The following is a 16,346-nucleotide window of genomic DNA, read 5'->3' on the forward strand; positions in this document are numbered from 1 at the left end:
CCTTTTGTTACCCGATCTTGGGCCTCCAAATACAAGATGGCCCGCTCTTCCACACTTGGGCCCGCATCAATTAGTCTCTAAATCATTATACATTTCATCGAAGTTGTCATTGTCTTCATTTAAAGTGTCATTATCGTGATCAGTATCTTGTTCGTTGTTATATGTTTGATCATTGTCTTCATTGAACAATGACCTGCCACGATTTGAAAGCGATTCCCCATGCTTTGACCAACAAGTATATCCAGGCATAAAACCATCTCTCAACAAATGAAACTTTATGTCTTTAATATCATGTTTCTGGAAATTTTGACACGATGCACAAGGACAAAAAGTGAGCTGATCTTCGGCATTCACCCGAACCTGATGAGCTTCGGCGGCCTTAAGAAAACTTTGAACACCCATTATATATTTTGCACTAACAGGACTTTGTTTGTATATCCAATCGTCACGATCCATCTGAAATCAAAATCTTTTTAATCTAATAAAAGCCATACCTAGGGGACACATGTCCCCCATCTAGAGCCTCTAAACCTCATTTTCCCGCCATTTTGCAATTCCTTCAATCCCCTCATGTGAAACCCGACGCGGGATCCGTTTACATCCATTCGGGTCGACTTTATTACATACCATAGATAAACAATCTTCATCTTCTCTAATACGGCAACAAGGTCGATTAGGGTTTATGATCAGCCGCTCTCCCCTCTGTTCCTTTTCTACCTTTGTTCAATCTAGAATTTTGATAATTGTCTCTCGCTCTTATGATCGTATCCACCTACAACTTGAAAATCAATGTAAGAATCCCAATAATCTTCCATTAATCATCTTGATTCTTGAGTTTTTATGTTTGATTGTTGAATATATTTTTTCTTTTTTTCTTTTTGTTTTGCATTCCTACGATCTTAGCCGATTGTATGGTATCAACATTACTTCGAACCCTAATTCGCATCACTGAAAGATCTTCAATAACAAGGTACGATCCCGATTTCTTTCTATTAACATCAAGTTAATTTGCTTGTGATGATAATTTGGTACATAAAGGTTTTATGTAAACTTATATTTGATTCATTTAACGATAGAAGAAATTAGTTTAGGGTTTTTTGGGGTTTTGAATATACTTCTTTGGGTCTGACTGATCTTATAATGTATGGTTTCAGTTAATTTGTTTGTGATGATCAGTGTTGACATTATACAGTAGTAAATATATACTTCTTCAGGTCTGATTTATCTTATATTGTGTGATTTCAGTTAATTTGTTTGTGATGATCAGTTTTCACATTATACATTAGTGAACAAAGCATTCTTGAAGACAAAGAACTTAGGTTATATATTTTTAATGGATTATTGTTTGTTTGATGATGACCCTTTTGATGATTATTTTTTGGGGTCTGATTGTTCCACAAGTTTTGTATTTTTGACAAATTGCATGGGTAACAGATGTCTTTTGAACCCACTTGCTCACGTAAATCTTTAGTATTACGTGTGCATTTGATGAATCTTGGAAGACTTGGGAGCTCGGGGTGGAATTATTTCCGACGTTGGACTTCTTTGAGACACAAATGTCATCCACACCAAGGTATTATTCGAATATTCATCTATTGTTCAGATATTTATGTTCATATACTAGAATTTGTTTGTAGATTCTTTAATTAAAATTGTCGATTTTATCCTGTTTAGGGATTTTTAATAGTCATGCCGTTTTAGATGATATTGTGTTTCGATTTTGCTCCAGATCTGTTTTTTGCTATTTTTTCAAAAAAATATCGTTTTAATATTTATCTTTTATTATGCCTTAATCAGTAAGGCGTGGTAAAAGCGAAAAGGAAGAAAGATCGGTAAGGCTCATGATCAGGTTAGTTGCTTAATCTTTGATAATGAAATTTGTCAAAACGTGTGACTAACTCAATGTTCTAGATAACAAATCACCCGCGACAACGAAGGCTGCATCCGAATTTTTCCCCACAACTTCAGCACGTCATAAAAGAGGTCATATCGCAGTGTGGTGACGTCGAAGTGAGCAACTGTAGTAGAGTCGGTGGTCTCAGATGTTGGCGAGACAGGGGTTTAGGTCTGAATTGCACTGATGGTTGCTAAGGTGTGGATGATGCCGACGACTAGGGTTGTTGTCGAGTGTAGATGGTGGTTGATTGGAATTTAGGCTTTTGCGCTAACTCTCCATTGGAGTAGTCGAGAATCGTCATCAATCAACAAACACCAGGTATGCCATCGATATGCCTTTATTTCTTCGGTTGCACCTCACCGGAACCTATATTACTAAAAAACTTTCTTTAGTTATTGGGTGGTTAACACGAACTGGGTTGTAGGGTAGTATTGCGGGTTTTCATGGATAGGATAATGAAACCAGGTGAAAAAAAGTGAAACTGATGATTAATGATGTGTAATTGTTTTTTCTTTTTTTGAATTTCTTTTGTATATATCAAGTTTTATTTGAATTTACTTTTGTTAGGGGTTTGTTGGGAAGATAATTTTGAGTTTTCTTTCTATTTAGGTGAAAGCCATTAAGCGGCTATGATGGGATTTCTTGCTTTTTTTTTATAAGAAAGGCGATTCTAACCTTTGAATGATTACCTTTGGATGGTGCGTTCAATGGTCATGTACTTGACTATTGTTTTGCAAGGCTACCATGGTTGTTGGGCTGGTAATGTTGTTAGATTTGTGTTGATATGGTTACCTATGAGTTTTACAACTTCCTTCCTTTCGCCTTTTCAGTTTTTTTATACATCTTATATACATCTTATATGCTGGTCTTTCTTTGAAGGATTTTGCACATGAGCATTTTTATGTTTCTTGAGGAATCGTCCTATCTAGCCATGATGGATTATGTTTGATATCAATGTCTATGATGATTTGTATGAGTTCAAAGAAACATGAATTTTTATGTCTATTGGTGCGACAACTAAGGTATTTTTTTGTTTAGAAGGCAATCTCTTAGTATGCAGCCATAGAGCATAATCTTTATTTCTTAAAATCTTTGCATTTCTGAGCCTATGATGTTACGTTTTTTAAGGTTATTGACGCTTATATTTTTTCCATCCACGGTAGTTGTTCATGTTTGTAGGATATGGTGATGGGTTTGAGGTTAAATGCGAATGAATTTACTTTTACCATGATTGTGTGTCTGTGGGCTATGATAATTTGTTTTAGTTCAAAGTAAGCTGAGTTCGGTTTTAAGTTCTGGAATAATTTATTTATCAATGTAACTTCATGTGCGTATGCTTCACAAAATGATGAAGGTATGATCTACATATATAATGCTTACTTACACAAGCTGGTAACATCTTTTCTATCTCATCCACTTGCAAGATACAAGGTTAGTCATGTTCATGTTCCTTGATAATTTATTGACATTTGATACTACACCATCTTTTGAGCTTTAGTGAGTAAGATGATTTATGCTCTATATGATGTTTTTTCACATGGTTGGTAGGTGAAAGGAACAGAGGAGATGGCCACACCTTCTCAGAAAATTAGATGAAAATCTATATAGCCCTGAAAATTGTTGGTACCTTTGTTCCTTTTATGTTCATCTTCTCCGCGCTTTGCGAGGCGTGTTTTCTGCCAGTACTGGATCGGTTCGTTACTTTATCGGTACGATGCCGGCATTCAGTATAGCAACTGACCATCAGTTGAAAACCATAAAAATGCATGTCGATACTAGTACGACAGTACTTGTGATTTAGGATGTTTCTATGTGTTTGCCAAATTTTATGATTCTTATGTGTATCTTTAATGTATTGCAGGTTTTTAACAGCTTTGGTTTGGAGAAACAGAAGGCTCTTCATCTTGGAATGCTGCCACAGCCCATGTCTTGACAGGTAAGTTCTAAATCCCCCTTGATGTTGATTATTTTCTTGCTTATCAATTAGTTAAGGGTTTTTTTTTAATGTTTGATTTGTATTTATTTAGTTTAATGCATTGCCTTTTTAAAACTCTATATTCTCAAGAGCCCTTATGTAATGTTAAAAGTTTTATAAATTTAACTTGAATTGATGAGATGTCGAGAGAAATAGAGAATGCGGGGAGAACTGGCCTACATAAAGCAGATGACAAAATTGAAACATCATCTTCAATAAAATGGAATTATATACTACCAAAAAAACAAACAACAGCTGCTAAGAAGAGGGGCAGAGTACAAAACCACCACTAAAACAAGAGAACTACATTAATTAAAAGATAAGGCGTATGACCAATCCAAATTCTCAGAATTCGACTAGGAATAAGTGAAACCCCAAGGCTAAATACACCCTTTATTTCGTTGTCTTTGTGGTTTGTAACACAACCAGTCTATTAATTATTGCTATGGAAAGACTAACCAATATAGTATCTTTTACATATGTTGATTTATAGTTTTATATATAAGTTTTGGTGCTTAGTGATGGTTCGGGTCGGATCATGGATAAACTTTGTCAACGACATTCAACTACGGTCAATCACAGTCAAGAGTGGTCCATCTGAAGGTATAAACGCATAACCCGACAACTTAGTACATTATTGATTTCGTTTAATTACACGTTTATACAATCTGGATCACTGCATTTCTAGCATATCTGGTCCTGGAAGTTATATTTATGAAATATAACCAAAGAAGGATTTGCCTAGCTTATATTGGCACATTAAGCAACAAGTGAAAGTTAATTTAATTTTAGCATATGTATTTCATTCTCTTAAAATAAATTACATGTTATATTGTTATGATAATTAGATAACTAATACATGAAAGCTAGAGGTTTTTATATGCTCCCTAAACATCTGACATGTGATTGGTTTAATTAATATGCAGGTTGTTATAGTTAATATCATCCTAGGCACTCATGTATGGGCAGAAGACCTAGCAGTATGTTGAGTGGTGGAGGTTGCGACTAATTTTGTTGGTGATCATTCACGTTACAACCTTCTGAATAGGAAATCATTTTTTTTTTGTGTTATTTTTCTTGATTCGTAAGCCATCATCCTCATCTATGCTTCTGTTTTGGGTTGCGACTGGACCTGATAACCAATTGGTTGCTTTATGTGGTTTTATTCGCTGATGGTTTGCCCAGAGCCGAATTTCGAAGGTATTGTTTGTTCTACTATTTCGGATAGGTCTATTACTATTCATTTATTTGTTATTTTAACTCCATACATATATATTGTAGAAGAAAATACAGTTATTTTTTTGTTGCAAAAACCACAAAGAAACAACTTTGAAATTTTGCTTGAATCTTTGTGATATTAGGATGCCATGCTTATTATCTTAGGTTTTATTTTTTGCCCTTCATGTTTAATAGATATTACTACAGTGGATTTGGCTTTAAGTGAATTATGTGTAGTTTGATTTCCTTGCTTCAAATTTGAGATTTTTATCATATGTATTATGTGTTGGTTCAGTTCTGTTTGTGCATGAAGGAAAACAATATAAATCATACCTGTCACAGCAGATGGTGCAGAGGAGAATCCAGTAATGGAGTTCGACATGCTTGTCATCTTGATCTGGTTCCTCCTTAGGGTGCTGACTGATGATGGGGACTTAGAGAACCGAAAAGGGGTATCGGTTATGGAGAGGAGGTTTCGTGATGATGTTATGGCTAATGGGGTGTGTGAATTGTGTAACTGAGTAACCCCTAAACCTCCACATAACTCTCCTTATATAAGCACCCAGGAGGAAACCTAATTAGTTACTAAGGGTAATATGGTCCATCAACAATTACCAACTAATTAAATAATAGGTTCTAATATATTTTGATCTCTATAATGTAAATGATTAAGATGGCTATAGATTAAATATTAATACGTAATATATTTAATCTTACATTCTCCCACTTAGCCGAGTAATCATTTACTATGAGTATTAGATAAGTCTGATCAGGAGTTAACACTCATTTTAGCCTTAAACAAGTACTATAGCAGAAAAATACAGCCGTTGAATCATTATGCGACTCAGGACCCCCATTAATCATACTATAGCCTTAATTTAAAACCTAATCATCATGATCAAAATACGCGTAAGCCCTTTGTTTGATTTGTAACTTTTATTTGTCTATATGCCATTATACCGGTTAAACATATTCTAACAGACATACAAAATCAAACTTGAGGAAAGTTAACTAATACTTAGTCATTCATAGTACGATATGCGGTTGCGCATGGCCATTAATTAATACCCGTCTATGAGCTCTCTTAGTAAGACTTATGGGTAATAGCCCTTCAGTTATAGGATCCTTAAGCATATCATGAATGTGTTCGATACAAAACTTAGTTTCCTCAATTCGTTCATAAACAAATAATTAATTGCGTATCGAAACTTAATGCAGCACCTCTTGAACTGTTACTGTTCAAGGAGTTATGGTAGCTGACTTTATCACACTAATTCTTCAAAACATTATATGGAGTTAATAAACTTATGAGTCCACTGATTAAATTTCCAACAACATTTAGTGACCATGTTATGTCGTTATAACTTAGGTTGTTAATATCAGTGCATTATGACTCCTCCATGAAATAGGTTTTGTCTGCTGACATAAAGATATACCCGAAACTGCATTTTATAATCTTTGAATATCTCAAAGTTAGAGTAATAAACCGGTTTTAATTCTCACTTCTTCTTTAAATTGTAGTCTCTCGTTTCTTTTAAAGATATTGTAATACTCCATTAGATGCTACACATTAATCTAGACATATCTAGTGTGTTGCAATATGAGTAATATCTAAACGAGTATAGACTTAAACTTACATAAGGCTTCTAATTAATGAAGCGTAAATAAATAATCTCATTTATCCTATTATCCTCTAAAGGAGAGCAATATTGATTGTTACATATGTAAGGACCCATCTAATGTTAAACTTATGGAACGAAACTAATATCCCATTGGGTCTATCTCAGTATGTTATGATATCAATCACGTAAGAGATATCTCTGAGTTTTATTATATCAAAGTTTGTGTTAACAATGCTTTGACTTATGTAACATATGCTTGTCAAAGAATGTCATCTATATAGACAAGTTTATTTTAGTTGCTCCCACTCATCTTGAGGTAGGTACATTAATCCACTTGATTCTTGATGAAAATAATTACGTTAGCTTTTCATCACATTATAATGTTTGCATTAACCCATACATGGATATTATTGGCTTACAAATAAAGTGTTCTTTAACCTTCAGTTTGAAACTTTAGGTTGTTATCTAATGAACATGTAAATGTGTCAGCCATTTATTAGGGAAAATCGTTTTAATGTTCATCTATTGTAGCTTAAAACTATTATAAGCTACTAGAACAGTGATGATCCTCAAAGAAATCTTTTGTTAGATATGCAATAAAGAGTCTTTAATAACTTATCTCTTCCTGAGTACAACCTTTGACAATCAATCATGCTTTTGAGTGTCTTAACGCTTATATTAGGATTTGGTTTAGTCATGAACACTCTTAGGTAACTTAATCAAATCCCAAACGTTATAAGAACACACAAAGTCAGTTTTACTAGAAAACTGTTAACTGTTTTATTCCATTCAAATGATTGATTTACACTAATGGCTTAATTTGAAGAGATAGGATCAGTAAATATTTCCAAAATCCATTTCAACTTCAATTAGGGAGGTTATGTAATCATCAAAGTTAGTAGGCTTTTAAATCTAGATGACCTCCTGAGTTGATTATTGGGTTCATTAGAAGTTTCAGTTTTATGGATTAGCTCTTGGTTAGGTTGCTATCATTTTCATTCTAAGTTTGTAAGAGTTGGTGCAATATAGTGTACAAGAGGTGTAATCGGAGTTAAATTCGGAGTGAATTTAATGACACTCTTCCCCCCGCCTCTTGTATTCCTTGCAAAACATGATAAGGACTTTGACTGCTCCCACTAACCTTAGAAATCTTTAGGAACTCAGCATGCTTAGGGTCAATACTTAACGACCAACAAATTCTAATAGAGAAAACAAATTAATGACATTAGTCGTTGTAGTTTCTCTTGTTGAGGATTATGTTAGTTTAGGTAAGAAATCTAAGTGCGCCCACAATTAAGCAACAATGAAACTTTTGTAAGAGTAGCATTATATTTAAGGAGATAAGGTTTGATTGAACAGTGTCGTGATGGAGCGATGTCTTGTGCAAGAGGTGGAAATTTAAAATTTTCAATCCCCCACCTCTTGCAATTATTGCAAGTTATTATTAAGACACTTAATGCTCCCACTGATCTTTAATATCTCTAGAATGCTACAAGAGAAGTTTCAATGAGCTACGTGACGTGGGAACCTATCACATATACGTTAGACTTTATTTGATTTCTGTAATGTCCAGATATCATAAGAAACTTTAAGGACATATTTAATAGAAATCTGATTAACTACATATATGAATAGAGTTCTTCTAAGACCGTAGGCCATATGCGACAAAATTTAGATACAAGTTGATAGTCTTTCAAATGATAAATGAATCATGTCTGAATATTCCATTTGGAATAAGTTCCACGAATGTCAATGAATGACTTATGATGGACCCATACTTATTCCTTAAGCCAAGTAATATTTAGGGCTGTAACGTCATGATTTAGAATCACTGAAAATGAGATTAGATGAAAAAAGCATCCTCATTAACCATGTTATGATTTCTGATGAATTTTGGTTCTAATGGATGAAATTTATAAGTCTCGTTTTCCTTTTGTCAAATTCTCATTAGCATGATGACAAAAGTTGTGAAAAAATAAGGTATCATCTAGTTTCATCTTAGTAATGTTTCTATCCAGATATTTAGAACAAATAAGAGGAGAGTTTAAGATAAGTGTGACTTTGTGTTGACTATGCAAACCTCACAACCTTCATAACATTGCTTAATTATGATACTATATTATGATTAATCAGAATATATAAGGTATCGAAAAGCGTTGTTGGAAGACTGTTCATTATGGTTCTTATAGTCTTAACATTTAATTTTGTCACTAACTCTCATGTTAGTTATTTGTCGAGTTCTGGTAAGGAAACGTATGGAACTAGAGTCAACTAATCATGTGTTAATTGGAATATTAAAATTATCAGACTTAAATATCATTAGTAAGTTACTATCTAATCAATTTATCCAACTGTTCTTTAGAATAATGGATAATCTCGTTGCTTATGCCTAATCTAATGACATAATTATGCAGTGAGATTTTCCCTTGAAGAACCTTAACGTTGGGATTAGCACCTGTAATTTGTCTATGGACCTTATAACAATCCTCTCTTAAGGTTTTAGTGGTTGTAAGGTGAATAACATCTTATTTTCCAGTTTCAAACATTTATTTCTATGTACATATGTTGCTTATCAACACACTCGTTATACTTTGGTACTTTTGAGTGTTATAGCTGATTTATAATGCATCAAATTGTACAAATGAAAACTTAGTATGTAATGTACTGGAAAATGTACTTATTTCCATGCGTAAGCCCTTAACTTTATGGGTCATGGTATTGTACATTATAATATATTCACATATACCACTTAACCATATAATTTATAATTAGTTAAATAAAGACATGCACCTTAGGAGTTCTTGTAATTGTTCCACAATTATAGATTAGTCTTAGGAAAAACTTAATCTGGAATAACTTTAGTGATAGCAATTATGTTAGAGAGTTCTTGATTATCATAAGAGACATCATGTTCGATTTATCCTAATCATCATGCTCTACTTTTCTTCCGTAGTGCCTTATCAGAAGAGAGCAATAAGGTTATCGTGTCTTAAGAGATAATCAAGGATTTAATTTAAGAGCTAATTCTTATAGAAACTTTAAATAAAGCAAAACATTTTAGGCTTAGGAATTAGAGTGGATGAGATATAGATTTATAGAAGAAAATTATAGTGAGTAAAAATATGGGTACTAAGAATAAGGCAGACAAAATGATCACAAAAATTAATTGAGGATCATTAATATAAGGATCATTATGTGAAGAGGTTGTGATATGTCTATTACTAACATCAAAATAATAGACTACTTAAAGTTCTACTTAAACGAAGACAAAACAGCTTTGGCCAGAAGTGTAATCATTTAAGCATATGTGCAAAGTGGTTGAAACAAATCAGCTTTGGCCAGAAATTGAGGCAAACACTTTAGTTATGCACTTGTTGAGTATGCCATCTATGAATGAATTAGATCAGCTTTGGCCAGAAATAAAGACATTCATGCTTATGATGCACACACAACATAGCTTTCGTAATACTTGGATGATAAGTAGATGCATCAAGTCAGCTTTGGCCAGAAATGATGCATCAGAAGCTCATTCAAGTAAAGCCATTTTGGTTTTGTAAAACATTATTTGATCCTCATTAATTAACTAAATAATTACAAAAACCAATCATTTAATAGCAAACCACCCGTTAGCGCGGATCGAACTCGACTAATGAGATTGCGAGTCGCAACCACGATCTCGACTAATGACGTTATGGTTGCGAGTCGCAACTACGGTCTCGACTAATCACGTTATGGTTGCAAGTCGCAACTACGGTCTCGACTAATCACGTTATGGTTGCGAGTCGCAACCTCATGGTCTCGAGTGATGACGTAATGGTTGCGAGTAGCAACTTCATGGTCTCGAGTGATGACGTAATGGTTGCGAGTAGCAACCTCATGGTTGCGAGTAGCAACCTCATGGTTGCGAGTAGCAACCTCGTGGTCTCGAGTGATGACGTTATGGTTGCGAGTAGCAACCTCATGGTTGCGAGTAGCAACCTCGTGATCTCGAGTAATGACGTTATGGTTGCGAGTAGCAACCTCATGGTTGCGAGTAGCAACCTCATGGTTGCGAGTAGCAACCTCGTTAACAGCTGTTAATTGTGATATCATAACTGAAAATTCGAAATCTAAGGGATTATGGGATATTATTTCCTGTTTTAAAGTGATCTAATTTTATCAACATATTTCGAAAAATAATAACTGTTTATCTAATAACAGTTTCGAATAAAATTAAAAGATAAAATTAGATCAAACATGGAAAAAACACCCATTAATCCTAAATCATTCCAAAACATAATAGAAATCTTCGAATTTTCTCATGAACATGATGAACCCTAATCATAAAAAATAAAATTCTGGAACCCGAAACCTGAATTTTTTAAGACTTCTAAACAGATTTCGGTTGTAAAACATGAACCCAGTTAAAATCGAATGAACATATGATTATTTTTTTCACGAAAACTAAGATCTCGAGTCGATGTTCATGACTCGAAACGGCTGTTAATTTCATAAAGTTTCAAAATTCCGTTTTCCAAGTTTCAATCCCAGAATTATGGATCCGAAAACAGAACTGACTAATCAACATATGCTCTGATACCACATGTTGGTTCAGTTCTGTTTGTGCATGAAGGAAAACAATATAAATCATACCTGTCACAGCAGATGGTGTAGAGGAGAATCCAGTAATGGAGTTCGACATGCTTGTCATCTTGATCTGGTTCCTCCTTAGGGTGCTGACTGATGATGGGGACTTAGAGAACCGAAAAGGGGTATCGGTTATGGAGAGGAGGTTTCGTGATGATGTTATGGCTAATGGGGTGTGTGAATTGTGTAACTGAGTAACCCCTAAACCTCCACATAACTCTCCTTATATAAGCACCCAGGAGGAAACCTAATTAGTTACTAAGGGTAATATGGTCCATCAACAATTACCAACTAATTAAATAATAGGTTCTAATATATTTTGATCTCTATAATGTAAATGATTAAGATGGCTATAGATTAAATATTAATACGTAATATATTTAATCTTACATTATGTGCAGGAGTCGTTTCTTTGACTGTTTTGGAATGTGGAACATCGGACTAGCGGAGTCAAACTACAAGGTTTTGACTACATTAACGACTCAAAAGTATTTGTTGTAAATTTACCCTTGAGTATGCTTAAAAGAATTTGTGGTATGGTGTCAAAATGGGTATTAGTGAGTCAAAACAACAGGCCGGGTGGAGTCAACCGGCAAACACCTTCTGTATCTTTTTTTTTTTAATTTGTAACTAAATTTGTGTTATATTAAGCTTATTGTCACTTCGTGTATTAATCTTATATAGGGTGACTCACTTGAAGCTTGTGATAATAGGTGTGGCAAAGCTCTATAACGAAGAAGAAATTTGATTATGTTAAAAAAAACGTGCATTAAATTTATAGATTCAAATTTAACATGAAATAATATGATAATAAATATATAATGTTCCTTGAAAACATATTATTTTGTCCAATCCGTGATGTTCGCGGGTATTAGCACTATTCCCTTATTTAAGTGTATTGATATTAAGTATTATGGAACTGATTCAAACTTTTAACATTAAACGTATAATTTTTTTTGTCAAAACCACAAAACATATCATTTTTTTCAAAACCGCGAAGTTCGCGGGTATTAACACTAGTTTACAAATAAATCGAGTAGCCAATATTTTTTTCAACCACTTTTAGTTTTAATTTTTTTATTAAATTAACAGTGACTAAATGATAGTTGGAAAATTAAAATTTCAGTTAGGGCTACTTTTTAAAACATATGTCCGTCCAAAATATAAAAACAAACACATATATACAAATAAACAACTAATAGAAACAAAAGTCTATATATGTTTCGACCAAAATGTATTAAATAACTTGCATATTTTTCGATTTTATGAATTGTCTATGAAATTTGAGAATTTACCATTCTAATCCACTTTTCATTTAAAGGCTATCTGCATTAATCTATTAAGATAAATATTTTATTATTTACTCGATTTATATAAAAGGCTAAAAGTTACTTTTTTATACATGTTTCTTGATTAGTTATATAAATTTATATAAGCTTTCAGTGAATTTGTTTTAAAACCCATACTTAGTTTCATACCTGTCTCGAATGTTTCGGGTTTCGGGTATACTCACCGGGCTCGGGTATTTTTGTCATCCCTAACTTCAACACACTTTGTTCATATATGTAAACGAAGTTTGATATTAAAGGATAGTTAAATGCAAAAAAAAAAAAGTTAGATTATAGCAATTAGAAGCAAGTAAAAACATATAACTATAATTCTACAATTAAATATGACGTACAGTTATTGTTGCCTAAATAACATAAGACATAACTTGGACATAAAGTAAGTTCAAACTTCATTGTTAGGTGTGAAACAAGTTACTTGTGAATGCTAAACTAGAATACAATAACCTTAGGATCAAACACAACAATATAACTAAATTAAATTACCTAATCTAATTCAAGAACGGCCTCGAATCATTCATTATTCATATTACTTGGGCAAAGCATTAGCTTTTTCACTCATGTAGTAGTTTTTACCAAGGACGTTTTTGGTTAAACAAGATTAAAAAATAATAATCTAATATTGTTTAGAAAGGTAGAAATAAGTTGGAACTGAATTTGAAAGGTATTTTAAAATAAAAAAAAGTAAGAGAAGGTGAGGAGTTGTGAAATGAGACATTGTAAGATAAAGACGGTGATTTTAATCATCATCCACCACATAAAACACATTTATAAGTAATTTTGTAGAAGCAAGTAAAAATATATAAATATGATTCTACAATTAAATAGGACATTAACATCATTATAAAATTACTAACCTTGTAACTTTTGAAGGTTATCAATGGTGGGTTAAAAGAATGTAGAATTTTGATGGAGATGATTGTTAAACCTGAGGTCGTTTACACAAGTGAACCAAGAACACACAACTCCAATTAATACTCTTGCTTAGAGCCTTTCATCAAACAAAATAAACGTTATAGCACCAAAAGGAAATGGACCTTTTTTCTTTTTCAAAACTCAACCTTGCATATTTATAAACCTAAGATACTATCCTAATTAATTACAAACTTACCGCAACTAGGACTCTAAAATAAAAAGGTGACTTACACCAATTTGGAATATGGCCTTTTCATCTCTATCCATATCATACTTCAAAAACTCAAATAATATCTCCACCCGTATCATACTTAAAACAGTTATGCTATTATTTGTCGCGGTTGACATATTTTAAGTCACGGTTTTTAATTATATTTTAAGTCGGGGTTCGTATCAAAAGACACGAATTTCATTAGTGTTAAAGGGTATTTCGTTAGGATCCTGATGGGTTGAGATTGTGTGTGTATTTTTAGACGGGGTTATGTGCATTACCGTGTCTAAAAACAACATTGAACCCCGTCTAATGCTTACTTGTGTACTATACTTAGGGTGAAGGGGGTGCTCACCTAATAGGTGAGTCCCCTCTCTTACGCCAAACCAATCCCCGTGTGCCACGTCAACTCCCCTCTTAAACTCCCCTAACACCCCCATTTGATGGCGCCACTCCCGTCTTAGGTGAATTGGTTTTTTTTTTTTTTTAAAAAAAAAAAAGAAAAAAAAAGAAAATCATTGATTGGACCAAGTCTCCCTCTCTCCTCTCTCTCTCCTCCCTCTCTCCTCCCCCCTCTTCGGCAGCCCACCACCGATATCTTCCCTCTCTCTCTTCACCGCTTTTGTTGGCGGCACTCTACCGAAGCGGCAGGGGGGGTCCCCGATTGCAAATCGGTGGGTACCCCACCCACCCTTACATGTTATCAAACTGAGATATATTCTACTTATCGCCCCGTAAAGCGGGCGGGAGATGACACTAATATTAATACAAAGTATACATTATAAAATATGTTGGAATGCATAAATATTCGGGACCAAATAAGCTATCACACTCACACCATTCTTTTGGCTTATGCTTTATGCTTTGTTTGAGGATCTACACGTGTAACCAAAGTATTGCATAGTATAGTAGATTAAACTGAAAATAACATGAGTCACTACAATGATAAATAAGATGGAGATATGAAAGATTCATCTTTTCGTACTAAAAAGAAGTTATCGTCCACGTCAAATTTTGCTAAAAGTAAAGTTTTATACATGTTATAAATGAGGGTTGGAAAGGTGAATTAGTGTAAACCTTGGGGCGCAATATGAAACAATTTAACGCGTTAACAACTTTTTCGTCTTTCTTTTTTTTTTTTTATTTCCCTTCTTTAGTTATTAAGAAGCAACTAATTTTTTAAATACTGTATATTTATATCCTTTATTAAAAAAACGTTAAATAATACAAAGTCAATATAACATATAATAACAAATGACCGAAATAAGAATACAAAGCTTAGTCTTTAATTTAATATCATATATTTACATTCATATGTACTTAATTTTTGAAATATAATACAAAGTATTAACATTTAAGAATCATTAAATCGTTGTACTCTTAGTTTTCTTATCTTGTCGACATGGAAAGCAGCAGGGTCATGTGTCTCACTATTTGGTTCTATTCATCTTTATCTTATAAAGTTAGTTTGAGACATGATACTATTTTTTCTTTTAACAATCGAATCGAACTCTTATTTCTTTTTCTTATCACATTTTAACAGGAGACACGAATCCTTGATACACCATGAAATCACTAGACCATAGGCCCTTTGATATATGTGATACTATCCGACATAAATTTGATCTGATCTAGGTTTTCCTTTATAATTTTGTAGGTGGACACTAATCTACAATTAATGTCACGTGTCATGGATTTATTAGTGAAAAAATTAATATTTGTTATATAAAATTTTATCTAGTCTAGGTTTTTCTTTATAATATTGTTATAACTTAACTATTTTTGTAATTTATTCATTATATTCTATTTTCCTAACCTTGATATTGTGAGAGGGACTTAAGCAAATCATAGTTTTCAAAAGACTTTATTAATTTTAGGGGCTCTCATGTTATCACCATGTTTTTATTAATATTTACAAATATATGCATGGATATACAGGTATTGATAGGCGACATATCACATATATTTTTGTATCTTATTTTTATTTTCATATACTATCATAAAATGTAAAGGTAGGAGTGAGCATAAAACCGAATTAAAATAACTGAAAAAAACTGTACCGAAATAACCAAAGGGTTGGTTATTTATATTTTTGATAACCGATTGTTGCGGTTCAGTTATGGTTATTCTTATTTTCATAACTGAAAATAACCGAACCGAACCGAATGTTTTAAACATGGTCGAAACCATAGGACCACAGGTTTTTAAGTTAGTGTTTAAACATCGCCAATCCATATGTTTTAAGATGATGAAGATTGGGACTAGAATTTTGATGAAGATGATGCAGATTTCTTGAATTTAAAACTCTAGCCACATTGTGTTCGTATGTATGCTTTCACATAACACGTGTCTACACGTGTTACTATTATTTTTGGAATTCAGTATGTATGTGGTAGTGAAATGTAATTGATAATTCTATAAACTTTAATCGTGTATATTTATTGTTTGCCCATTAATTTGCACTACCCACACATTTAAAGCCCAACTTTCGAAACAATGAAGAAAACCGAACTATAACCGAACCGAAACCGCATTA

At 33.2% G+C, this 16,346-nt stretch overlaps 1 protein-coding gene across 40 annotated transcripts; it reads left to right on the top strand.

Annotated features, from left to right (window-relative positions):
- Positions 1–547: 547 nt before the first annotated feature.
- LOC110895158 lies at positions 548–11,999 on the top strand. 40 transcript variants are annotated; one of them, XR_004875191.1, is made up of 11 exons: positions 554–791; positions 904–970; positions 1,246–1,319; positions 1,435–1,573; positions 1,798–1,849; positions 1,912–2,215; positions 2,507–3,675; positions 3,759–3,833; positions 4,366–4,475; positions 4,799–5,072; positions 11,740–11,999. XR_004875191.1 is itself a non-coding variant. In XM_035981085.1 (5 exons), the coding sequence occupies exons 1-5, from the start codon at positions 683–685 to the stop codon at positions 2,089–2,091; spliced, it is 462 nt and encodes a 153-aa protein (XP_035836978.1). In that variant the 5' UTR covers positions 548–682; the 3' UTR covers positions 2,092–2,201. The 40 variants fall into 40 exon arrangements, 1 of the variants encoding a protein (XP_035836978.1); XR_004875195.1 differs by lacking the exon at positions 11,740–11,999 and having other exon boundaries at positions 2,507–3,328; positions 3,446–3,675; positions 4,392–4,475; positions 4,799–5,218; XR_004875193.1 differs by lacking the exon at positions 1,246–1,319 and having other exon boundaries at positions 555–791; positions 2,507–2,656; positions 2,777–3,606; positions 4,392–4,475.
- The last annotated feature ends 4,347 nt before the right edge of the window (positions 12,000–16,346 follow it).

Source organism: Helianthus annuus, chromosome 12 (assembly GCF_002127325.2).
Source record: "Helianthus annuus cultivar XRQ/B chromosome 12, HanXRQr2.0-SUNRISE, whole genome shotgun sequence".
In the NCBI taxonomy this organism is placed as follows: domain Eukaryota; kingdom Viridiplantae; phylum Streptophyta; class Magnoliopsida; order Asterales; family Asteraceae; genus Helianthus; species Helianthus annuus.

Bases quoted from the DNA above. Each gene is read 5' to 3' on its own strand.
- LOC110895158 (XM_035981085.1), top strand. From the start codon at position 683: ATGATCAGCCGCTCTCCCCTCTGTTCCTTTTCTACCTTTGTTCAATCT. The intron at 792-903 runs GTAAGAATCCCA...CTACGATCTTAG, and splicing joins CCTACAACTTGAAAATCAAT to CCGATTGTATGGTATCAACA. The intron at 971-1,502 runs GTACGATCCCGA...GAATCTTGGAAG, and splicing joins GAAAGATCTTCAATAACAAG to ACTTGGGAGCTCGGGGTGGA.